The sequence below is a fragment of the Molossus molossus genome, unplaced genomic scaffold, assembly GCF_014108415.1.
Source record: "Molossus molossus isolate mMolMol1 unplaced genomic scaffold, mMolMol1.p scaffold_m16_p_10, whole genome shotgun sequence".
NCBI classification, from domain to species: domain Eukaryota; kingdom Metazoa; phylum Chordata; class Mammalia; order Chiroptera; family Molossidae; genus Molossus; species Molossus molossus.
In genome coordinates this window covers 53,691,341-53,716,938 of record NW_023425345.1, presented here as the reverse complement: position 1 = coordinate 53,716,938, position 25,598 = coordinate 53,691,341, and the positions used below count along the sequence as shown (strand labels likewise).

General features: G+C 38.9%; 1 protein-coding gene across 2 annotated transcripts in view; it reads right to left on the bottom strand.

Moving 5' to 3' along the window:
• The window catches only part of LIN7A (lin-7 homolog A, crumbs cell polarity complex component), a 148,645-nt gene that overhangs the window by 19,838 nt on the left and 103,209 nt on the right, over positions 1-25,598 (bottom strand). For both annotated transcript variants that reach the window (XM_036252719.1, XM_036252718.1), the window contains exons 3-4: positions 22,298-22,369; positions 19,787-19,996 (exon numbers count right to left, since the gene is read on the bottom strand). In XM_036252719.1, the coding sequence (XP_036108612.1) occupies positions 19,787-19,996; positions 22,298-22,369 (282 nt within the window). The remainder of the gene's footprint in view (positions 1-19,786; positions 19,997-22,297; positions 22,370-25,598) is intronic.

The following is a 25,598-nucleotide window of genomic DNA, read 5'->3' as shown; positions in this document are numbered from 1 at the left end:
GTGTGAGGACCACCATCCCCCACAGACCCATGGGGAACCACCTGTCCCATACTCCTCACTTTTACTGCTCCGCTGAACCATGCAAATACATCTCAGTCACTAAAATTTAGTGTTATTCCTTAATCAAATCAATCATCAAACTGACCCTTAGTACAGCCAGAGTGACAGGACAGAAAGGCCATGATAGGGGTCAGGAGATCTGGATGGGATCAGTAGACAAGTCACTGAAGAAGAGTGTGACCTCTAGAGTATGACCTCTGCATCAGTTCATCGAGACTGGAAGTCCCAGGAAATGCCTCAGTCCTGGGGAAACCGAGAGAGTGGGTCACCTATGAAGACACAGCAAAGATTAAAGAGTGCAGAGTAGTGACTGGAATGTGATATTTGTTTTTAGTGAGGTTTTTTTTTTTGTTTTGTTTTTTTAAATCAGCAGCCCTTGTGAATTTTGAATTTTCAGGGGACATGAGGGGAAACAATTTTTTCGAAGAAGGATGGGCCCTGGCCAGTGTGGCTCAGTTGGAGTGTTGTCACACACTCGGAAAGGTTGCGGGTTTGATTCCCAGTTCCCAATCAGGGCACATAACTAGGTTGCAGGTTCTAGCCCGGATCAGGAGGGAGGCAGCCAATCGATGATGTATCTCCCACATTGATGCCCCGCCCCCTGCCCGTCCTCCTCCTCTAAAATCGATTCCAAAAAAAAAAAAAAGGGATGGAATTTGTTGAGCTCCAAAAGGCAGCATGAGAAAGGGGAAGGCACGGAGAGATTGAGAGAAGAGAAAGGTCTGAAAGAGTATCTCTGAGGGAACCCACTTCACTTTTGCTCACTGGGTTCTGCCGAGGCCCTGGCAGCAGACCTCCTACCGGCGAGCATCATCTCCTGCCACTGCAGAAGCCCAGGGCGGATGGAGCTGGGATTAAACTGCAAAGCTCATTTACAGGAATTACCCAGACTCGGAGGCTTTTAAATGCTGATGAACCAGTGCTGCAAACCGGGACACCGGCTGAGATGCCCGAGGACCAACTCCCAAGCCCACCCTTCAAACAGTCCCCGTGGTTTTTATGGCAGGTGTTTTTTATCGTGGTGGGGACAGGCCTAATGCTGGAAGGTTCTATGAAATTTTTCAAATTACAAATACGCAACAACAAACGCTTAGCTTACACGAAGTTTGTGGGGAAGCTTATCTTACTAATAAGCATGGAATTCATTTTTTTTTCCAGAGTAAAAATAGTTATCGATCTAAAAATTGACAGAAGAATCAAATCTCCACACCCAATTAAGATTTGCACAAATCTGACCCGATAGAATTGGAGTTGACAGAAATCGTGGCCAGAGTGGGAAGTCCACGGGGAAAAGTTGTCTCGGATCCTATCCCCTCTCCCTAGACAGTGTGCGTTCTGCTGCAGGAACCAGAATTCTGTCACCCAGAAGAGTTGCTTGTGTATTTTTTCCCCTTCAGCATCTTATTCTAGTCATCTCACAGAGACCATCGTTTTCTGAGGGCTGTCAGAGAGACATTAATAGGTTCCTTAAATTATTCAGCCAAACCCTTCAAAGGATACACTCTATTACTTAACCTGCTTCAGAATCCCAGGTGCTCAGTCAATTAACCTAAAGAATATGGGAGAAACCCCATAAATCTAGGCAGGCGTTTCCGAGTCGAGGGCTGTCAGATGTGTTTCCTGTGAAGTGTAAAGCAGCAGGGACCTTCATGTTGCTGTGTGCCATAAACTCAAGACGTTAATAATAGCTATAGCGTTTAATTAAATTGCAGAGACTCAACCTTACAGGTGCCTCCTTGCAGAAGAAGTGAACATTAAAAAAAAAAAGAAAATTCAGGTTTACTGTCCAATCTCTCTCTGGCTCTGCATATAAATGACTTTTCCAATTACAAGCACATCCACAGAATATTCTCGAGATTTGTCACCAGTGACTTATGCTACGATGTTCAGGTAGATCTACAAAATAAACTTAGTTACTTTAAGCGCTCTAACTGGACCTCAGCTGCAGATTTCTGTCACCCTTCCTCCCTGGTTCCTGCTAGCACTCGCCATGCAGCCACCCCCACTCGACACCTGGGGATATCGTTTTTCCTCCCTTGGGTGCACAGCCAGTCAACCACAACACTGGCTGCTATTCATTTCCCATTGACTAGCTCATCCTCTTCTTCTTCTGCCTTATAATTTCTTATCTGGATTTTAAAATGCCCTCTTGCTTCTCTCTTGTCTAAACTCTCCTCCAGATTGTGGTCTGAGTTGCTTGGCCTTCCCAGGCCCTGCGTTATAATCTAGTGAAGAGCAGAAAGAACACAGCGGTGGTGGACACTGACCTTGAGGGCAGGGCCTGCACTACCTTGATTGTTTCTCCCCAGGATCTACCACAGTGCACAGCGTTTACTTAATTACTCTGGGGAGAGCTGGCCTTGAGGCTTAGACCCACAGATTACCAGCTGTATGATTTAGGACACGTTATGTCATCTCCCTGAGCCTCAGTTTCCACACATGCAAAACAGTGGAGTAACATTTTCTTCAAAGATGTCCTTTAAGATTTAATGAAATACCCATGTTAAGTGCCACGTACTAAATCCGGCCCACAGATTTCACCCAATAAAGGCAGGTTTCTTTACCCCTTAAATATTTCCTTATTTTCCAGAAATGAAAGCTAATAGAATGTCATTTTCTTGCTCAAAATAAACTGCTTACACCTTACAATGGCCTCCAAGGACCTTCACAACCTTCACGCTCCATCCCAGCCACCCGCCCTGCAACTTCACCTTCTAAGACTTTCCCTCTCATTCATGCCCAGAATCACACTGGAGGGTGGTTTTTGTCGTTTGATATTGAACATGCCTAGGTCATTCCTGCCAGAATTTTGTAGCACTCGCTCCCTCTCATGAAGTTCTCAAATAAAAGGTGCTCAACTTTGCTCTTAGTTAGGGAGATGAAATCCAGAATGGAATAAAAATGATTCACCTATTTTTAAAGAGTATAATGCATTGCCAAGGATTTGGTGAAATTTATATTATCAGACAATATAGAAATAGAACTTGGAGTTCAATTTGGTAGTATCTATTAAAATAAAGTATGCTTATGTCCTCTTATCCTGGCTAGCCACAGACCAGTATTTACCCCAGAAAAATAGTTATTCATACACATAAAAATTTTCATCGAAGCAGTGTTCACAATAACAAAACACACCAGGAGCCAATTGGGTAGCAAACTAAATGTCCATCAGTAGAATGGTTAAATTAAATGAGGTAGCCACATACAATGGAATACTATAGAGCAGACTGCATAACCTAGCTACGTACTGACTAGGCACAATATCCGAGACATACTTCTGAGAAAGCAAGTCATAGAATAGGTATATGAAAATATCTGTATTTTTAAAACGTACTTAAACCAATAATAATAATAACAACAACTAACATTTGTTGAGTGTAACCTATCAGGTACTCCTCTATCTGCTTTAAATGTGTTAAAATTTATCTTCCTAACAACCTGGTGGAGGACATGATGCTGTCACCCCAGTTGCGTAGACAAGGAGACAGGCACAGTAAGTTTCAATGAGTACACCATTAATGCCTAAGGTATCTGTCTCCAAGCTCGACCTCTCAATCACTGTTGTATCATAAGTTTACCTCGAAAAGTTAATAAGTAACTGAATAAGTGCATGTTTGTGAGTGAGTGTGCGTGTGTACTTGAATGCAGAGAAAAATGTTTGGATGAAAGCACACTATGAGCACGATTCTTCATGGGGGAGAGGAAGGAACTGGAACAGAGTGAAGGAGAAGCAAGTGGTTTAAGGAACTTTACTTTTTCATTGGTTTCAGTCATTTTACCCCGAATTTTATATAGACACGGTCACACATTTCTTGCATAATTTGTTTTAATACAATAGAGCAGTATCATCATGAGGAAAATGAGAGGGAAAAGTCTTAGAACAGACTGGAGAAGGGGACAAAAGGTAATTTTCTTAAGAAGCGCTTTGAGGCACAACTTTGAAGTGATTTGAGCAGAAATCAATTATAACTGTAATTGCCCAGGTAATTTAAGTGAAATGAAGGGATTTTCAGCTGTATTACCTAAGAAGTTATGAATGTGGAAGTGTGGGCTGTGAGCTCTACAACCCCAATTACAAGGGAATGCCGCCGAAATCCTGTCGGAACAGTCGTGACCGAATGCTTTTCTCCTGGCATCCTTAATTTGTTGAAACTTGACTTTTCCTTTCCTCCGTTTCTTCCCATTTGTTTATTTACCTGTGCTCGCATTTCAGCGATATGGCCTGGTAGATCATTCATGCTTAAGTGTGAGCCCTATAAATTCGGGCTTTCAGGGAATGATGTTTGACCAAGAAATGGGGAGAAAGAATTATGAAATACTGCATGTTTAAATTCCTGCTTTTCCTCTAATGGCTCCTAAGATGAAAAACTGCAGTGACTTCGAGCGTGATCAATGTGAGATCCCAGAGAGAGTTACAAATCAGTCAACTTAGGAATAGTTTTGAAAATGAAATGAGTTGGCTTTCTATTTCTCCTTTGCTATGATGATTATTGATCCTCTCTGTCCTTTCCCCCCAAATAAGTGTTGTAAGAAAGAAATAGCTATTCCCTACATAATGAGATCTGTTGCCTCTCTCACTAAACATTAAGTTATACCTATGCCTGGTTTCCCTGCCTCTAGTTCAGGCCCCTTCTAAACCACTTCACACTGCAATCCCAATAAGCATTCTACAATGTGATCATGTCACTCTCTTGCTTAAAATCCTTCTGAGTCTCTGTATAGCTCAGAAACAGCCCAAAGTCTCCAGCCCAGTGTGCCTCATTACAGCCTGGCTCCTGCTTCTATTTCTGGCCTTATTTTCCAACTCTTAAGTCTCCAAACAGAAGAATTTCCAATTTTCTGTAGTGTCTGGACTCTGATATTATTTCTTCTTAATGTGGCTCTTTCAACTCCCTCACTGCCTCCCTTCACCTACTTAACACCTGCTTGCCAGCTTCATTTCAGACCCATTGGTGAACTCAAGAGTGGACTCCAGTTAGACTTTAACTGGTCAAAAAAAAAAAAAAAGTGGTGAGCACTTAGCATATTTCTGTTTATGACATCGGTACAATATTTCTACAAATCACCCAAAGCTAAAGCTAAGGCAAATTATGAGTAACGTAACCACTTCTATTTATGAAAAACTTAACAATGTTTCTAGGAGAATTAGATAAAACTAAGCCCCTTTAGGATATGATCTGTGTTTTGTTTAAACTGTTTCTTCCTCAGTACCAGGCATAGGGCACATTGATAATTATTTTTTGACAGTCTGGTTAAAGCCTTTAAGGTGGTATTCTTAAAATACTGTTTGTGCCCTGGCTGGTGTGGCTCAGTTGGTTGGGCATCATGTGCACTGAAGGGTTGCTGGCTTGATTCCTGGTCAGGGCACATGCCCAAAGTTATGGCCTCAATCCCAGGCTGGTGGCATGTAGGAGGCAGCTGATTGATGTTTTGCTTTCACATCAATATTTCTCTCTCTCTAAAAGAAAAAAAAATCAATTAAAAAATCTTTTAAAAATTACTGTTTGCCTACAGAGATAAATTCAATAGTAAGGAGCTGTCAATCTCTTGGCCTTTGCCATTCATAGCAAGTAAGGCCACTGCAGGGCTCTTTTCCACAGACCCCTCAATGCAGAGACAAGCCTGGAAGGAAGGCTCTCCCGGAATGGGCCATCTGTGCAATTCCCTATGTGCTACAATTTTGTAGAAGGCTATTCTAGTCGCATACACCATACAATGTATAATGTATGCAATCCAGATGTTAACAGTGCAGCTCCTGTTTGGTTTGTGTCAGCCTCCATGAAATTGGACTAATTTAGGTTAAGGTAATGGTTCTCAAACAGGCATGATTTTTTCCTCCTCAGAGGACAGTTGACAACATCTGAAGACATTTTTGATGTCACCATTGGAGCAGGGAGTAGCACCGGCCAGGTACGCTGCTAAACATCCCACAATGCACAGAACAGCCTCCTCAAGAAAGAATTATCCAGTTCAAAATATTAACGGTTCCAAGAGAACTCTGGTTAAGACAAATGCAATTTAGTGAGGAGTTTACAGAGTAGAAATTTAAAAAAAAAAGTTTCCTGCTTTGAAATGCTCTCAGTTTGCTAGAACTCAGTTAATTCATTTAAAATTAACACCTGTAAAGCTAAATTAAAACCTATGCCCTTATCCAAAACCAAAGGAAATCATTCAGTATTGTACACTTTCACCTGGATGACACACACATACCACAAACTACTAAGTATCAAGCTCCTCACTTTCTCACCTGAGCTCTCTTTTCTCCTGTATCAACAGGAGATGGGATCCATGCCAGGAACTTGGGATTGCCTTGGTAATTCTCTCTCCTTTATCGCATATCCAATCAATCACGTGGTCTTGATTATATACCATTGTCTCCAAAAGAGTTTTCATATCTCTTCCTTCCCCTCCATCCTAATTCCTCTTCTTTCACTTAAGACCTTCACCATGTCTCTCCCAAACTCCTAGAGAATTCTAGTTGGTCTCCCCACCTCCAGTTTTCCTACACTTCTACACCCCCACAAGCTGGCAGTTGCCGGAACAAAACCATTTCTGTTTGCCATTTCCTACCACCTTCAGTGGTAAGTCCAGGCTCCTTCTCAAGGCTTAGGGGGCCTGCTGTGACATGGCCCTGTCCACCCCTCCAACCTCAACTCCACCACACCTGGCCTTCTTCAGCTACACATGACATGCTGTTTTTTAGGTTTGTGCACACCTTGTCCCCGTTGCCTGCAGGATTCCTCCACCAGCCCACTCACTCTGACATGTCCCTGGATGACCACTATTTAACCTTTAAGATCCTACCTATCCTGTCATCTCTTCTACAAAGCCAGAAGGTTTTTGTTTGTTTGTTTGTTTGTTTGTTTTTTAAATTCTGAATCATCTGCCAACATTGTTCACATGCCTCAATGGCAATAACTGGCTAGATCTGGTGTTTCCTCTTGAGATGGACACAATTCCCACTTGGTCATCTCCACCCTTTTATATAACCTCCTCTTCGACCCACGGTAGCGAAATGTATCACTGCTGATTCAAGGACAGCCCTTGGCAAAACCAAATCCAGTGAAGCATTACGCTTCCTGGGCTTTCAGAAATAGAAGCTCAGAGACAGTCTAGAACCCTCAACATTTCCATCATCACATTTTACTATATTTCTGAATATGTAATGACTAATGGAGATATAGCAATGAGTTCAGAGTGAAAAGGCTGAGCTGGGTGATGAACTAGGCTAGGCCAATGCTAGGGGATCAAATCTGGTGCATGCCAGCCTTGCCACTTGATTCAAAAATATAATGACAACATACGTAGATGGAAACTCCAGGATGTAAAGTCTCATGCCTGGGTTTGTATTCAAAGTTACATTCTTGAATCTTAAGCTATGCTATATTTACACAGTTGTTGGTGATAACAGGCACACCTATGAATAGAAATATCACTTCTCTTGAGAAGAGTTTAGATGCCACCAAACGACTGGAATGTAATTTACATTTTAGAGTAAAGTCAACAGTGATTAAAATTACCAACTAATGATTCTGCATCTGACAGAAGAGAACAAACCAAGCAGGTAAGGCCTATGGTTCAAAATGACACACCATACAACCATTTTTAAACCTAGATTTATATTTTATTTTATTATTTGTATGATCAAGTTTTGTTTGTTTGGTTTTTGTTTTGTTGTTTCAATTATTTTTATTAATTTGTTTTTGTTACAGCTGTTTCTTTTTCTTTTTTTAAATTAATTAATTAATTTATTTTTGTTACAGATGTTTCTACTTTTCCCCCCACTGATTCGCTCCTCCCCCTCCCTCCCCGCCCTGTCCCCAGCTTTGTTGTCCATGTCCATTGTTCATGCATACATGCATATAAGTTCTGTGGTTTATCTCCCCCATCCCATCCCCTCTTATGGGGACTATCAGTCTGTACCCCACTTCCACGTCTCTGGGACTACCCCGTTCCTCAGAATGTTATGTTCATTATATTCCACACGTAAGTGAGATCATGTGATATTTGTCTTTCTCTGCTTGGCCTGTTTCACTTAGGATAATACTTTCCTGGTCCCTCCATGTTGTCTCAAAGGATAAGAAATCTTTCTTCCTTACAGCTGCATAGTACTCCATTGTGTATATGTACCACTGCTTTTTTATCCATTCCTCTACTGATGGACATTTGGGCTGTTTCCAGATCTTAACTATTGTAAATAGTGCTGCTATGAACATGGGGGTACATATATTCTATCTGATTGGTGTTTCAGGCTTCTTAGGGTATATTCCCAGCAGTGGGATCACTGGGTCAAATGGAAGTTCAATTTTTAATTTTTTGAGGTAACACTATATTGTTTTCCATAGTGGCTGCACCAGTCTGCATTCCCACCATCAGTGTACTAGAGTCCCCTTTTCTTCACACCCTTGCCAACACTTGTTGTTTGATGATTTGTTGATGGCGGCCATTCTGACAGGTGTGAGGTGATACCTCATTGTTGTTTTAATTTACATCTCTCTGATAATTAGTGACATCGAGCATTTTTTCATATGTCTCTTGACCATTTGTATGTTCTGTTTGGAGAGGTGTCTATTTAGTTCCTCTACCCATTTTTTAATTGGGTACTTTGTCTTCCTTTTATGGAGTTGTATGAGTACTCTATATATTTTAGAAATTAATCCCTTATCTGATGCATCATTGGCAATATGGTCTCCCATATGGTGGGTTCCCTTTTCCATTTTGATGATTGTTTCTTTTGCTGTGCAGAAGCATACAAAATTAATGTCAAGAATGTATAAGAATGTATAAGAATGGCATTCTTATACACCAATGAGGAATCACAGAAAGAGAAACTAAGAAAACAATCCCATTTACCATGGCAGCAAAAAAAATTAAGATACCTAGGAATAAACTTAACCAAAGAAGTAAAGGATCTCTTCACAGAAAACTAAAGGTCATTGATAAAAGAAATAGAGAAAGATATAAAACTGTGGAAGCACATACCTTGTTCATGGATTGGAAGAATTAACATCATTAAAATGTCCATACTACCCAAAGCAATCTATAGATTCAATACAATCCCCATGAAAATACCAACGACATATTTCACAGAACTAGAACAAACACTCCAAAAATTTATATGGAACCCAAAAGACTCCCAATAGCCATAGTAATCTTGAAAAAAAGAACAAAGTAGGAGGGATCACAATACCAGATATCAGGTTACACTACAAAGCCACTGTAATCAAAACAGCCTGGTACTGGCACAAGAACAGACAGATCAATGGAACAGAACAGAGAACCCAGAAATTGACCCAAGACAATATACCCAATTAATATTTGACAAAGGTGGCAAGAGCATACAGTGGAGTCAAGACAGTCTCTTCAATAAATGGTGCTGGGAAATTTGGACAGCTACTTGCAAAAAAATGAAGCTAGACCACCAACTTACACCATACACAAGAATAAACTAAAAATGGATAAAAGACTTAAATTTAACTCATGAATCCATAAAAATTCTAAAAGCCAGGCAACAAAATTTCAGACATCATACACAGCAGAATTTTCACTGATATCACACCTAAGGCAAGAGAAACAAAGGAAAAAAATGCACACATGGGATTTTATTGTTTTCAAACTAGTTGCTTTTATTCGTTTTGGGTCCTTTAAATTTTTTAATAGAAAATATATTTATATTCAATATTGTTTTGTATTAGTACCACACAACTTCTTTAAAAGTGGCCACGCCCCATGGCTGAACTAAGAAAGGCGAGGTTGTGGCAATATAACTGCCAAGACTCTCACTGCGTTCCTCGCATCTGAGGCTCAGCACCTTCCAGTGAAGTTAGAGTTGGGGCATCTCATATGAACCTCCTAGTAAGCACACATGATGTCTGATATGTTATTTGAGTCCCATTTGTATCAGTGTCTTTTCTCTTTGAGAAAAATCAAGAAAAAAACAAGATCAAAATCCATTATAGAAAACTGGAGCCTTAACTCGGTTTGCATTTCATTAGGCATACTTATGCAGCTGTGGTATAACAACATTGCAACTCTGCTTTAGGTGGGTGCCGGCAGTCTGTAGGCCAACTTTGAATAAGTTAGAAGAATGTTCCTTCTCCAGCAAGTTAGGCATCAGCTGAATCATAAAGCATAGCTTTCAGGTGATAGAAGTTGGCTTCTCTACCAAAGGTTAAAGCAATAACCAGTAATTGGTTTTGGTGAGTTCTACAAAGCATCAAGGATGCCAGAACTTGACCTAGCACAGAACTTGAAGGCAAACACTGTATTCTCTGGAGATGAACCACATATTTCTCAGCCAACAGAAAAAGGATGATTGCTATATTTACATTTTCTGCTTTTGTAGATTGAGTCTTTGTCGCAATAGTAAATATAGAGAGACCCATCTGGGAGTGCGACTTAAAAAAGCTGTTTAAGAATAATATACAGTAATACTGCTGTGTTTTGTAGAAATATAAGGTCTCATTTTTGCCAATGGTATATTTATTAATTCTCTCTTTTATCCTCATAAGTGTTAAGAAAGGCACATAGAACAGGTGTCGTTACATCAGTTTTGCAGGTGTAAGGATGCCAAAGAAATCAAGGGCTTGTCAAGACCTTCCAATAAATGGGATCCAACTGCCTCTGAATTTGAATATTCAATGGGGGATTTTAATAGTTGTTAAGTCTAAACTTAGTGAACTGGTTTAAAGTATAGAAAGAACATTTTAATATACAAAATAATAATAAAACACTAAAATAGAGGAAAAGTATTTTCTCACTACTTAATGAACAGTCATTGAAGGTATCAGAAATTCTTAGCACATCACCAGATTTAGAGCTGATGGACAACACTGAGATTCATTTTGTATTTAAAATAAATAAAAATGGAACCTCTTTGGTAGAGCCTATATGAATGTGCCTCATCTGGCTCCCAAACAACTCCTCAGCTCTCATGTAACCCTCCAGTCACTCTCCAGTGATGCCCCAGTCACTCTGTTCTTCATTCAGCCACTCCTACAAGGCCAGCCATGGACTTCCTTACCTGGGGAGCTTCTCACAGGCTCTTTCTTCTGATGATGCCTGGCTCTTTCTTGCCCTCAGTCTTGGCTTAAATTTCACCCCTCAGAAAAGCCATTCCTAATGCTATTAATAGCATGCCTCTTATTCTTTTACATGACACCTTATTTCCTTCTCCTTTTCCCCTTTGACACTTGCCATAGCATTTAATTTTAAGGCAGTGTTATATCCTAACGTGTAGATTTGTGTTCTTTGTGTATTTCCCCTCCCCCATTGCTTCCTTCAGCCCACACCTAGGGAACAACAACAACAAAAAAGGACTCAAAATTAATTGAAAGCCTGTGGCTGTAAGCTAAAAAGAGATGCTTGCCTTTTTTCACCATCCAAAGACTAGACAAGGTTGGGGCTGCAGGAAGGAGGAAGATGAGGCTGAGGGGCTTCATTGACTATAAAGGAGAAAGATACCCAAAGCAGGAGGGGAAGAAAGAACTTGCATTGTCAGAACCAGGAGCAGAGTGGAAATGCTCAGCATGTGCTGTCATCAGAGTGGAAAACCAACGTGTCCATGGTCTGTGGACAGCTGGTCCCGTTTGTTGTCCTGGACACTTGTAAACCCTCTGGATTTGGGGTATTAACACACTAGGAGGCTGGATAATGGTCCTTAAAGACATGGGGTCTTACTTCCTGGAACCTGTAAATGTTGCCGTATGAGGAAAAAGGGGCTTTGCCAATGTGGTTAAGTTAAGGATTTTGGGGAGATTATTCTGTATCATCTTGGTGGGCCCTACATGCAATGACAAGTATCCTTACAAGAGGGAAGTAGAGGAAGATGTGACACAGAGAAGAAGGTAATATTCCTGTGGAGGCAGAGATTCGAGTGAAGAGGCCATAAGTCAAGGACGGCAGGCAGCCACCTGCAGATGGAAGAAGCAAGACAGGGATCTCCTCTGGAGCTGCTTGAGGGAGCATACTCCTGCTCAAACCTTGAATCTGGGCCATTCAAACTGATTTCTGATTTCGGGCCTCCAGGATGGTGAGAGAATAAATTTTTATTGTGTAAGCTAATAAGTTTGTGATAACTTGTTATAACAACCATAATAACCTAATACACACAGGGAGTAAAAATCTCATTACTTTGGCCAATGTAGAACTGAACTGAATCACTGAAGGACTTTCCTTTAGGGTGGGATAAGGGGTGGATATATCATGTTACATATACATTCATATGCATATATTTATCATCATTGTCATTTTCTTACCCTTGACCAGGCAGAACGTTCCAAGAGGCTTAGAACCTTTGCTGTTCTGTTCACCATCTATAACCAGGGCTTAGCTCAGCAGCTGCCACATAACAATTGCTCTACAAATAATTGTTGAAGGAACAAAAAACTTTGTGAAAATAGCACAAGATGAGGAAAATGCAAACAACAAATGGTAAGAAAATGATGGTAATAACTATGAAAAAGACTGCACCAGCAACTAAATTGAATAGTCAGATATCCATGATCAGTAATCTAAAGAGAGATTGAGGTCAGTCTGACCCCATGTGTGAGACTGCTCCCTAGCATCTAGAGATTTGTACTTTAACAGTAGCTAAATGTGAATGTGTTCTGGCAGTGATACATTTTCAATCAATTTTATCAACACCATCTCAGTGTGTTGCTCAAAGCTCGAGTTGGTCTAGCAATGTCCAAGAGCTAATATACCTGGTGCTCACTGCTGCTGGCTGAAATCACAGGGTGAGAATGTAGCACTTCCAGCCGGTGAGCTATTGTTACTGGTTCTATTAGGATAGCACAATATCTTCCTGTTCCATTTTTTTAAATGAAAAGAACTCTTATCATGAGCGAATTTAGAACGAAGGGGACTCGATGCCACCTGCTCAGCATTGCAAAATATACCCGAGTATGCTGCCTTGTCTGTTCCATTTCAAAAGTGAATGGAATAAAACAACCTAATTGTACTTGTCTTGGCTCCTTCATAATCTGGAGTGGAGTGTCACATGATGTCATTCAGTGAACAAAAATTTTCAACACTTAACTGCAATTCCAGTTTGCACTTCTATTTAATTATAACCCAAACAACCTCCCACTCAGATGCCAAGAAAGGTAAAGGATCTGGGAATGACTCCTAGGCAGAGAGAATCTGAGGGGTATTGCTCTATTTTCGACCTCAGTAACGTTTTGAAACATCTAGCACAGGTGGGATGCTCACCCCAGGCCTCTGGGGCAACCGAGGCTGTGGCTTGCCTTCCTCCTCTTTATGTCTGCCTGTGTGCCCTTCTAAGTCAGCGGACCTGGACAGTGAGTGTGCACCAGGGCTCTGCCTGGCTGTTCAGGCCACTCTCTGGTCCCTGAGGTTTCTGTGCCTGGCTGTTCAAGCCACACTCTGGTCCCTGAGGTTTCCGTGCCTGGCACAAAGTGGAGAGATGAGTTAGGTAGACAAGGCACAACTCAAATGCATTCAAAACAAACTCTTTATGCCCTCTCCGTATTCTGAGCCTTTTGAATGCTGGTAATCTCCTCCTTTTTCAAAACGTTACTATTTTTTTAGACTATTTCTCAACTTTTTAAAGGTCATAGCCTCTTATGAGAACTTGAGAAAAACAATAGACCCTTTCCCCACCCAAAATGCTCTTATGAAAACCCATAAAGGTGAAGACACCTTGATCTTTTCTACGCCATACATGAAAAGTCTAATTTATGAATGGCTAAGATACTGATTTACCCTTCAAGTATGACGAATAAGGCCAAAATGCCTGGGTTAGAATGTCCAGCTCTGTCATTCAGTAACTGTTTAACCTTAGGCAAGTTGCTTGATCTTTCTCTTCCTCAGTTTCCTCATTTGTAAAATGAGAGTGCTTATAACAGAACCCACCACAAAAGATCATTATGGAGAAATAAACTCATTATGTAAAATGTTTACAGTGGAGCCTTGAGTTAAAAACTGTATATGGAGCTTCGACCACGTGCAGGGACTGGTCTAAGACTAAAGACAAGGCAATGAACAAACAATTACTGCTGTCAATGGGGCAAGCATTTTAATGTAATATTTTCCATCCTCGCTTCACACCTGACCGTCTTTCTCCATAAACAATGTAGGCTGTGAGTACTCACTCTTAACTTGGCAAAGATATTTATAAAACGGAAAAAGGCTAGATTCCAGGAAAACAATTTATTCTGTTCTATCCCCAAATTTTTACTCATTTGTCTGTTACGCTTAAAAATCAATTAGCACTGTGCATACACTGTATCGAAAGTTTTATTTAGGATTAACTACAGAGCTGGGCGAATTTAGCAGCAATTTTCCCACCAGTGATGCTTTAAAACTATGTGTGGGTTTCAAATGCTAATGAAAGACTCTCTGCTCTAGGACATATTTTTAAAGTTCTTGTGATTTTATTTTATCTTTCTGTCCTCTGCTTCCTGCTCCCCACCTGCCTCTCTCCCTTCAGTCCTGGTAGGATGTCATATTTCAGGTTGATTCTTTTCGGCTTTCCTCCTTAAAAAATTATCAGAAAACAATGATAAATACACAGGAAGTTGAAAATAAATGTATGGGGAAGTCCCAAGCACCCTTCACACAGATTGCCCGAATATGAACATCTTATAGAACTACTGTATAATAGTGAAACCAGAAAACGGACATTGGCACAGTCCACAGAGCTTACAGACTTCAGTGGGATTGACTTTTCAAATAATAATTACATTTGGTAAGCATCAATGATGATCATGATAAAGGTTGAAATTTACTTCATGTGTATATAATTGGGTGTGGGTTTGTGTGCACATTTGTGTGTATCCGAGAGAGAGCGAGAGAGAGAGAGAGAGAGAGAGAGAGAGAGAGAGAGAGAGAGAGACAGAGCGCGCGCGCGTGTGCAGGCTGTGGCCCTACCCATTTCATGAGACAATTTTGAGAACAAATGGGAGAATCTCTTGTGAATATTGCTCATAAACAATAAAGCACTAAGTAGCCCTGGCCGGTTTGGCTCAGCAGTTAGAGCGTCGGCCTGCGGTCCGGTGAGACCCGGGTTCGGTTCCCGCTAAGGGCACGTACCTTGGTTGCAGTTTGTCCCCGGCCCTGGTTGGGTCGTGTGGGTGGCAGCCACTCGATGTGTCGCTTTCACGTCGATGTTTCTCTCTCTCTCTCCCTCCCACTCTATCGGAACAAAATATCGAAAAATGTCCTCGGGTGAGGATAAAAAAAATAAAATAAAGCACTAAGTAAATAAAAAGTATTCTAAGTATTATATTATAGTGTATTTATAATCTTTCTGTTCAGAAAAAATGTCTCAGTAGTGTGTACAGAGACTAGGTAGAGCCTCCTTAACTGTATAAGGGGTGTGTGTGTGTGTATGTGGGTGTGTGTGCGTGTGCGCGTGTGTGCGCGTGTATAGGAGTAAATGGCAATCTCATCAAAATCTCATCTGAAGACATAGATCAGAGTCACAGGGTTAGACGGAGCCTTGGGCCCACTGTTTCAGCTCTACACAGTACACATATTTTGAAATAGTCTTGCCAGTGGTCTTCTAATCTCTGATTAAAACCTCAGACGATGGATGCATACTATTTCATGCTTCAGTCTTTCCCTATTTATAGAGCTCTAAGTGCTTAAAGACCCTTTGTTATAATAAGATGAAATCTGCCTTCCTTGTGATTTTCATGCATTGGTCTTGGCTCCGCCATCTGGTGCCTCACACAACGTAGGAAGACTGGAGACAGCCATCGTTCCCGAGGTTTTCTTCTCTCTCCCAGACAGCTCCAGTCCTTCTTTAACAAGTTCATCGTATGTAAGACTTCTCATCTCTGAACTAGCTTATTGTTCTTTGTAAGAATGGAAGCAGGGTCGCGTAGCACCCTGGGCTGTGAGCTGACAGAAGGGTCAAGAGCTGGACCCACCTCCTCCCGTATCTGTGCACATATTTGTATTCACGGCTCCTACTATCACATTAACACGTTTTTTTGTTTTGTTTTGTTTTTTCCAGGGTTTGATATTTAGCCATTCCTTCCTAATTCTGCACATAAGTAGCTGGTTTTCTGGGTGTAAGAGCAGGACTTCATATGGATTCTCATTAAATTAAGCCATTTGTGCAATTCTATTGAAATACTTTTATATCTGGCCCTGGCCGGTTTGGGTCAGTGCTTAGAGCATCAGCCTGTGGACCAGAGGGTCCCGGGTTCGGTTCCCGCTAAGGGCATGTCCCTCACTTGCAGTTTGTCCCCACCCCAGCTGGGGCTGTGTGGTGGCGACCACTCGATGTGTCTCTCTCCCATTGATGTATCTCTCTCCACCCCCCATCTCTCCCTTCCACTCTATTTGAAGGTAAATGCAAAAATGTCCTCTGGTGAGGATAAAAAAAAATACTTTTATATCTGGACTCTATCACTAAATGCATTTACTGTCCCTGCTGGCTCCACCTTGGCTGTTGTCTTTATGAAGAGTCCTTTAGTCTTTCCTCAAAATTGTTGATAAAATACTTGGACATAAAAGGGTGAAAGGAGATCATTCAAAAGCTATAAATTCTACCTGTAACATCTTGACTTACTGTTAATGTTAAATTTTCATTGAGAATTCAGCTCTAAGTTTGTACTGAGGGTTGACTTAAGCAGCCATACACAAAAGGCCTCTGTATTTTCTATAAAATTCAATTGGGTGATTCAATGTCTCATTAGTGGAAATCCCATAGGAAATTTCTCTTGGAGCTCAGGGATAGGAAAAAATAAATTTCTCCCAAGGATAGCTGAGGTGTTATGAGTTTCCTTCTTTTTGACTTCTAAGATGCTCTATCTTTTCAAATGTTTAGAGATGCATGGAATTATTTCTTTACTTTCTAAGTAGGGCATTAGAAAGCTTTCCCTAGAGTTCTGAAGTAGTTAAGGTTTTTTTTAGCCCTACAGATCACGTCCTTCCAGAATTTGTTCTCAGTTTAGAATGGTATGTTCTGAAAATTTTCCATATTCACTTCCATAAATGATTCTTTATTTTAAGTGTAAACAGTAATAATTTGATCATCTGCTAATGTTTTCTCTCTTTATTTATTTATCTTTTGACCCTTTCATTAAAGAGTAATTTTTTTTCATTAAGTACTTGTGTTTGACTGGAATCATTTATACTGAAAACACTTCTGAGCTGGGTGTTAGAAGCCCAGGGTCTTTGCTTAGATTAACTACTCTTTGTGTGACCACGGGAAACACACTGGGCTGTACAGTTTCTCATCTGCAGAAAGAAAACTACCTCTTGGTGAACATCTGATAAATATTAGACACTTAAAATGTATACAACTAACTTTTAAATATTTAAAAATAGGTCATTTATAATACATGGTCTGAGTATATGGATGTGCAATATTTTAAACACCAAATTTAGGAGCTTTTAAAGCCAATCCAATGTGGTCAGCAAGCATTATATCAGAAAGGCAACACTTTAGAGGTTGGCCATTATAAAAATATTTGTTATACCTATTTCAATGAACAAATAATGTTTTGCTTACTAGCAAAAATATGGCAGAAGTGATTCTCATTGGCGAAATTAGTGACTCATCAACAAGAACGATAAATAGAATTTATTTAATGAATATTCTACTTAATCTCGGTGGAATACTAAAGACTTCTGGAGACATTCCCCACATGAACAGGGTACAAAAATCATAAAGAGGCCCATGGCCTGTACCATAGGATTAGTGGCATAAGTTTGATTGCTAAACTTTCCTATTAACAATGATCAGTTTAATACAATTTCTGGTTGTCTGATGCTGAACATAGAGATACCAAAATTCTGGTCTTGAAATGTTTTATCTGCCTCCAGAAAACCTTCTTTCTAGGGTAATGATTGGAACATCTGAATGGACAGGAAACTATGATTTCATCTAACTTATGGAAGAGGCTGCATGAATCCATTTAATGCCTTTTTGCGAAAAAAGTATTTGCTAAAATGTGCCTGTAAGTATAGCAGAAGTTGCTTTAACATAATTAGCATGAGCATCATCATAGGAGGACTTCTAACCCTCTTCAACCTGCATCAGTAACCTCCCTTACCTACCAAAGATGTGTCTGACCAAACTATCACTGGATAGTTCTCAAGCGACATTTTGTCTTATTTTAATTGTCATCAGCACCCTTCAAGTTACTATCCCCCTTATCCCAATTAGAAAATTCAAGTTGAGGGGATATTAATCCATAATCATATGGATATTGGGTGGTAGAGTCATTGCAAGAAATGGATGGGTAATTATTAAATGCCTACAGCTGTGTTCCTTGCAAATGTGTGGGTTAAATAAAGCCTCTTTAGCTCACCTTGACAGGTAGCTAAAAGTTAACTACCTATTAAAGTGATTTAATATATATTCATTGTTGCTTTATATAACTACAATTACTATTAATATTAATATATTTTTGGTTCCTTTTTGTACTTTTCATGTTTTAAAATCTCTAATTTGTTTAGGCCTCCCCAATATATTCAGAAAAATTGTAAATTTATACACTAAGGCACAGATTAATTACTTTGTGACATAATTACATGACCAAGCTCTAGAGCAGTCTACAAGAAAGTTTGACTCTGAAATTATCAGTTGAAACATGTTTTGAAAAAGTCATAGTTATCTAAAGGTCAATAAAGAGCTCATCTCAAAGCATTGTTACATAGAGAAAAGTAACTGAAATGGTAATTTTAGAATTGGAATGCTGAAATGATAGAGATAATATTCACGGACTGACTATTTTCATATACATCAGAGATCAGCAGAATTTAATGGATAGTTTGGGGGTCTATAAAACTACTAAAAAGAAATAAAATACAAGATACAAATACAGAACAATTCCCCTCCATAGTTACCAATAAAATATTACATTTTAAAGTAAATTTTATTGTAGATAGTCTAAACAGAAATCATATGTCGACAAAAAATATCTAGTTTATTAAAATCTTAAGTTCTTAGGAAAAAGAAAGGTAATAGAAAAGTAATCGACATGTTACTATTTATACTTCTGAAATGTGTGCTTTTAGGTTATTTACTTTTGCTGTATGTAGAAGATATGAAGAGAAAATTATTCATTTTATAATAAGGTATTTCTTTGGTAATTCATTATTACATGCAGAAGTAATGGCATCCAAAGAATATAAGGTTATAAAAAAAGTATGTTCCAGCTTTTAGTTTGAAATATTATACATTTTAATTTACTTTAACTTCATATGAATATTAAAATATATATTGAATAACAGATAATGTAATCAAACATTTTTGTGGGGGAGGCTGACATTTTTATTACACTATAGCTGCCCACTAGGCTTAAAAATGATCCGCGCAGTAGCCTTTTCCATATGTATTATATATACATTAGAATTATCCTTTTTCTTTAATTAAAATAAAAAATATAGGGTAATGAGTTTTATCTTTATTTTGAAAACGTATTTTCTTATAGCAATTTTGAATAAAAACTGCCTAGAAATAAATATGTTTTTCTAAACATTAATTCAATTAAAGTATATATGAGAAAAATTCTACCAGTTGGGATGATTTTCCAGATAGTTCACACATACTGTATCTGAACAAGATGAAATGAGACATAAAACTGTAAAATTACTGCTTTGGCTGGTTTACTATTCATCAAAGCTTAGCCATTTGGAGCCCAAATTATGATTCGTTCCAGGATTTCAGCACTGACTTCAGGAACAGCGGGGGCGGGGGAGGATGTGCTTAAGGAGCACACCTTGGGATATTTTATGAACATACCACTCCGTTCACCGATAGCAGCTGGTCTCCTCTTTTGAGGCCTCCGTGTCTTTCCGCCACCCCTCCGGGAATGATGCGAGAGATATAAATGGGGGAATTTTGCTCCTTTCCTCCCATCACGTTAAAACCAAGGCCTTCATCAGTCTTTGGCAGTTCGACTACCCGAGGGTGGGAGTGACCTTCGCTAGCAGCAAAAGCTGCAACTGTTGCCTGAAAGAAAAGACGGTTACTTGGTAATAAAACGAGGGAAGTAAGGCGAAGCATAGGCTTTGCGGTGGGGAAATCAGGCAACTCCTCCTATTTTTATAGCCTTCTCCTGTGAAGGAAAGAACACGAAATGGAGCGGTGTTCTTCATCCAGATGTGAGTCCTTTTCTTTGGTAAAGCGCAGCCCAGCCCAGCTATTTATTTCTAGCTCTCTAGACATTATTCATTACGATAAAAACGTCCCTTCTTCAAAAAAAAATTTTTCCAATTCCTTCAGTTAGATGGAATTCCTCCTATTCTTGTTCTCCAAATAGGTTTGGGCCAAATGCTACCTACATATGGCACATATACTGTAATTATTATGTATGTACAGTGACCACTGTCACCTGAAGGGCAGAGTTTGTGGCTTACACTTCTTTGTATGACATAGTCTACCCTGGTGCTTGTACACAAATCTTTATAAATATGTATTCAATACACTGAGAAGCACTTATATGTATATATACTGGTAAATACATCTATAATTTTGCTATTGCCAGACCACTGGCTTAGCAAAAATTATTTTCTGAGGATGCCTAAAAAAAAAATAAAAGCTATAATACAATAATAGATTAAAACAGATTATTATTACATGTCAATATTTCATATTATTTTGAGAGGTCCTCTTCTCTCCGGTTCCCCCCCCACCCCGACATTTTACATTACTATTTCAACGACTATAGCAATGTAGGCACAATGAGCAGTCTATAGTTTTATACCTAGACTCACAAAATATGGACATAATTTTATTTTAAAATTCATACATTAATTTTTAAAAAATATGTTGAAGTCAACAACTTACCATTAGTTCCCACCCCTCATGGAAATAAAATTACAGCATTTAAGCAGTTTCTATCAAGAAAAGATTCTCTGCCTGCTCATTTTCCACCTCGATTAACCTTTCTTAAGCAGAGTTGATTAGATGCCTACTATAAAGTGATTTAACCAACACTATAAAAATATTGATTCCCAAGTACTGTACATTCTTTTCCACACACAGCATTATCATGTCAATTTAGCATTATGCTACTGTCTGCATTTAGTGGAAGACAGTGAATGATATGGAAATAATGGCTTATTTTCAGCTACATGCATTTGCTCATGCAAACCTTGTCATCATGCATAGATTTTAATGGCTGACATGGATGCAATGCAGACAGCCCAGAAACAACCAGAAAATATTGTGCTATTGCAACATTATGCTGCTCTCCTGCTGTTCTACATGAATAAGAAATGAGAATGTTAAAACACTACATAATTCACTCTCCCCTTAATTAAACCATGTAGGGATCATTTTTTTTTCTGTGTGTGTTCCACTTCAGTACAAGCAAAGCATGATATAAAGATAATAATACCCTCTTTTTTGCTTAGGTTAAAAAAAAAAAAAAAAAAAAAAAAAAAAAAAAAACCCTTACCAATCTACAGTGTTCTGTTGCAGGATGATATCTAAGACATCAGGAGGGAAACCAAACAAGGGGTGATGTAACACAAAAAAGAATTAAATTCAAAATTCTGACGATTTTCACCAGTTCTTAGTTCTCATACATTATTAAAAACAAAAACACTTTAAAAAAGTAAGTGTCTATGTGTTATGACATTTCTGTATTTGTACAATAAGAACTGCACTGGCAATTTTAGCTTAAAACTATTATTTCCTAATGGACTATTTTCCAGATAATTTCCTGATCCTGTCGCTGTAACGTTTCCATCAGTAGGGTCTCTACAATATCTGGATTTAAGTTTTTAAAGAGCAAATGTGGTTACTACCACAAAAGGTGACAGGCCTTCCTTTTGGGTTAGCATCACATTCTTTCAGCTACGCACTACTCTGCTGGACACCTGGAAGAACCTGTATCACTGAGTGTCAGGTCAGTTCTCTTAACGATTAACTTAAATCAAATCTTTAGATTTGTGCAAATGAATCTTCATGCACTGAACAGGGAACAGGTTCTTTTGGATCAGAGGAATGTGTCAGAAAACCAAGTAGTATTTCATAGAATGAATCAGTAGATTTGCTTGTGCCAAATGGACATTTAGTGAGTTTAATGAAATCATTCTCCTTTCTTAAGCTACAGAAGCAGCAGAAACGTTCAATTTTCCGTTAGGATTTTTACCTGGGAAGTAGTACTGGTTCTAGACTCTGGGCTGCCACTGATGTCTAAATTCTCTTACAGTGTACACACGAGAATACCTGAAACACACACGCGCACAATCAATTACTAGATCACTGGGGTTAAATATATTTTTAAAGTTACTCAAGCCTTACCTTTGCTGTGGCCCTGGCACGGAATTCGGGACAGCCATTAACAGTTATCGTTTCGTGCATATATTGATACACCTAAAATGTTCACATAAAAAAAAAAGAATGTGTAAGACATTAAGCATATTAATTCTTTCATTGAAGATAGGACGATACATTTTCATCGCAATACAAAAGTTTCCCATTACAAAGTGAAATAGGCCTGAGTCAATTATTCTGATGATTTGGACCAAAAATCCCTTGTATTTTTTTTGAGGGGGGGAGTTTGGGGCAGAGAAGGCAATCACCTTTATTCATAAGTTTTTAATTTGGCTTTCCATGTTTATCAAATGTAGAAACTCAGTTTTCTTACATATATTATACAAAGTACTTTGGTGGTAAAAATATTTTAGCATCCTATATAGCTCTGTCTGTCAAATATGTGATAAAAATATTACTTCCTGGATCCATATAACACTTTAGAAATAGTTTTCTGAATTAATATTCCACAAAACCAGGATGACTATCTTTTCTTTGCATGTTGGAGAGTATGTTACTATTCATAGCATACTCATAATTTATAGATAAAAAAAAGTATTCAGGAGCAAAAACAAGACAAGTAAGAGATTCTTAAAAGCAGTAACACACTAAGATATCAACTATGGGTTCATGTTAACATTTAGATGAAATAGTAAGAAAGGGGGTGAACTCTGGACCCAGAAATCATGATGTTGTCGAAAGCATACAGGTTATACTGACTAAGGGACCTAAGTTTGAGCCTTATATGAATACAATTGGGCCAATTATTATTATTATTTAATGTTTCCCACATTATTTGACTTCAATCTTTTGGAAAGAAATCTTCTAGGATTGTAAATTCATCGACACTTTTCGTGAAGAAGATTGAAAACTGTAGTGCTCACCTGGGGCCAAAGCTCCCCCCAACCCCCAGGCCGCATTTGGCCACGTCTGGAAACATTTTGTGTGGTCGCAAACAGGGAGGAGGGCAGTGCTCCTGGGGTCTGCCCAGTGCTGCGAAACACCCCACAGTGCTCAGGGCATCCCCGCCACAAAGAATTGTCTGCCAAAATGTCAGGCGTGTTGAGACTGAGAAAGCCCGAACTAAGGAATTGTTCCTTAGTTCCTTCTCATATGCAGTAATTCGTAAAAACACACTTGTATAGCACAGAGTAAAGGGTCTTGGAAAAGTTCCATAAATAGTTTTTGGAGTAAATGTATCATGATTCTGGTGTGCATTTAATGAGGGCTTACTCTAAGCCAAGTGTACTGCTAAGCACTTTATATCTATGAGCTCATTCATAGATATGTGATTCAGGCGCTCTACACCCAAGGAAACAGCCTGTGATCACACAGCTACTTAGTGGCAGATTTAGTACAGAGATTCACACCTCACGGCCTCCAACATCTTTCCTCTTTCAGCCACGGCAGACTTTCTTCTATTAGGACAGCATCAGACCATTTGCTATTCTGGCAGCATGTGTGGAAAGGAAACCTTGCAGGTGTCAAAAGTATTTATTTCTATTTTGAATAAAGGTATTGAGGTTTCATATGGCGCCTGCCCTAACAGAAGTGGTGGTTGTCAATGTGTGATACAATTCTGAAAACAACACATTCATCCCCCCGAAGGAAAGTGAAGTAGGATTTTGATCCTCCTTTAGGAACACAATATACAAAGATTAAGTGAAATAATTCCAATATTATTGCCGGTGTTCTTTTTCCTTTTTTAATGAAATAGTAGATTCCAATTAGTTGATTTTCCAAAATGGGCTGAAGGGGACAAGGTCTGGTGACAGAGTCAAGTCAAAACGTAGAGATATTAATTCTATTTCTAATAGTTGTATCACCTTATGAGAGTTTTGTAGCCTCTCATTCCCTAAGGGATAAAATATATCTTTGCCTCTCTTACTTTACAAGGACAATTGTAAAAGTGTTTGTGAAATATTGAATGCGTTTTTTCACGGAAAGCTAAAGTATCTTACCAGATATCCTAAAGGATTTCTTACGGGGAAAACTAAAAGTGAGCTAAACAAGGGACAGTGGGGCTTACAGTCTACAGAATCCTTTGGGTCCCCAAACTTCTGGCAATCTTTAGCGACAGCGTTTCTAAACACATTCCACTGGTTAAGATGGGTTTAGTTCCTAGTGAAAGTCCAACAACTGATAGACACTCTAACAGTTTTACCTGACATTTTAGTGTTAGTAATTTCCTAACTTTGAGTAATTACCACAGATTCAATGGCACTTTGCATAGTTAGAACATATTGCAAGCTATTGAAAATGTATAAATACATATTAATTCAGTAAAGGCAATGGAAGTGTAGTGAGTTGGTTCAGAAGGTTCATTCATTCATTCATTTGTTCTGCTAACATTCTAGTTAGGATGTTAGGCACCTAGGCCAAAATAGGAAAGAATACTTCTAAAACTTTGAATTAACATTAATGTTCATGATAGAGCGGGTGTCGTACATTAAAAAAAATAAATTATTTAAATTTTATTTTTCTTTGTATTCGAAAGCAAATAAACTCCTTTTCCTGGATGGAAATTTTATCACTGAGAGAATAACAAACACTAATAAAGTAAAAGCTTTGTTTTAACTTCAATTTATTTACCAATTTTACAATAGAATTCCCATTTAGATAGAGTTTAAGGCAAAGAGCTAAAATTCTAGTGCAAGAGGATTTTTGCTTTTGATATTTCATTTATACATGTATATATAGGCTATGTAGACAGTGTCTCAATATAAACTTTACACTAAATCATTCTTGATTTTGAAAACCTTGATTGCTACAAAAAGGAAGGTAAAGCATAACAATTCTATATCATGAGTTTCTTGCCCTGGATCCCTTTTTTAAGTGACTTTAAACTCCCTAAAATCTATGTATCTTACTTTCCAGGTATATAAAGCCCCAAAGAAGCAAAGAAGATAAAGCATGTGGCCTCATAAGCCATAACCCATTATTCTTATAATAATAGCTACTATATTTCCATTATTACTTTTATATCCATGCTTAAGATGCAGTTGGAACGATGCTTTTAGAAGTTAGCTATTTGGCCAGCAAAGTGTGGAAAAAAATCCCTGTGTTAAAACCTAGATTTTGATTGTTATGTCTTCTGCTCTTATAGTTTTATTATCTTTCATATTTTGATGTTATTTCAAAACTGTGGTGGGAGGAAGACGTTAGGCTGGCCCTCTTAACCCAACCTGCTCGGCTGAGCATCACCTGGCCCTGTGACCCAGTTCTGCCCAATGAGAATTCAATTAGAAATAGCAGAGAGGCTTCTGGGAAAGCGCTTCTCTCTTGGTAC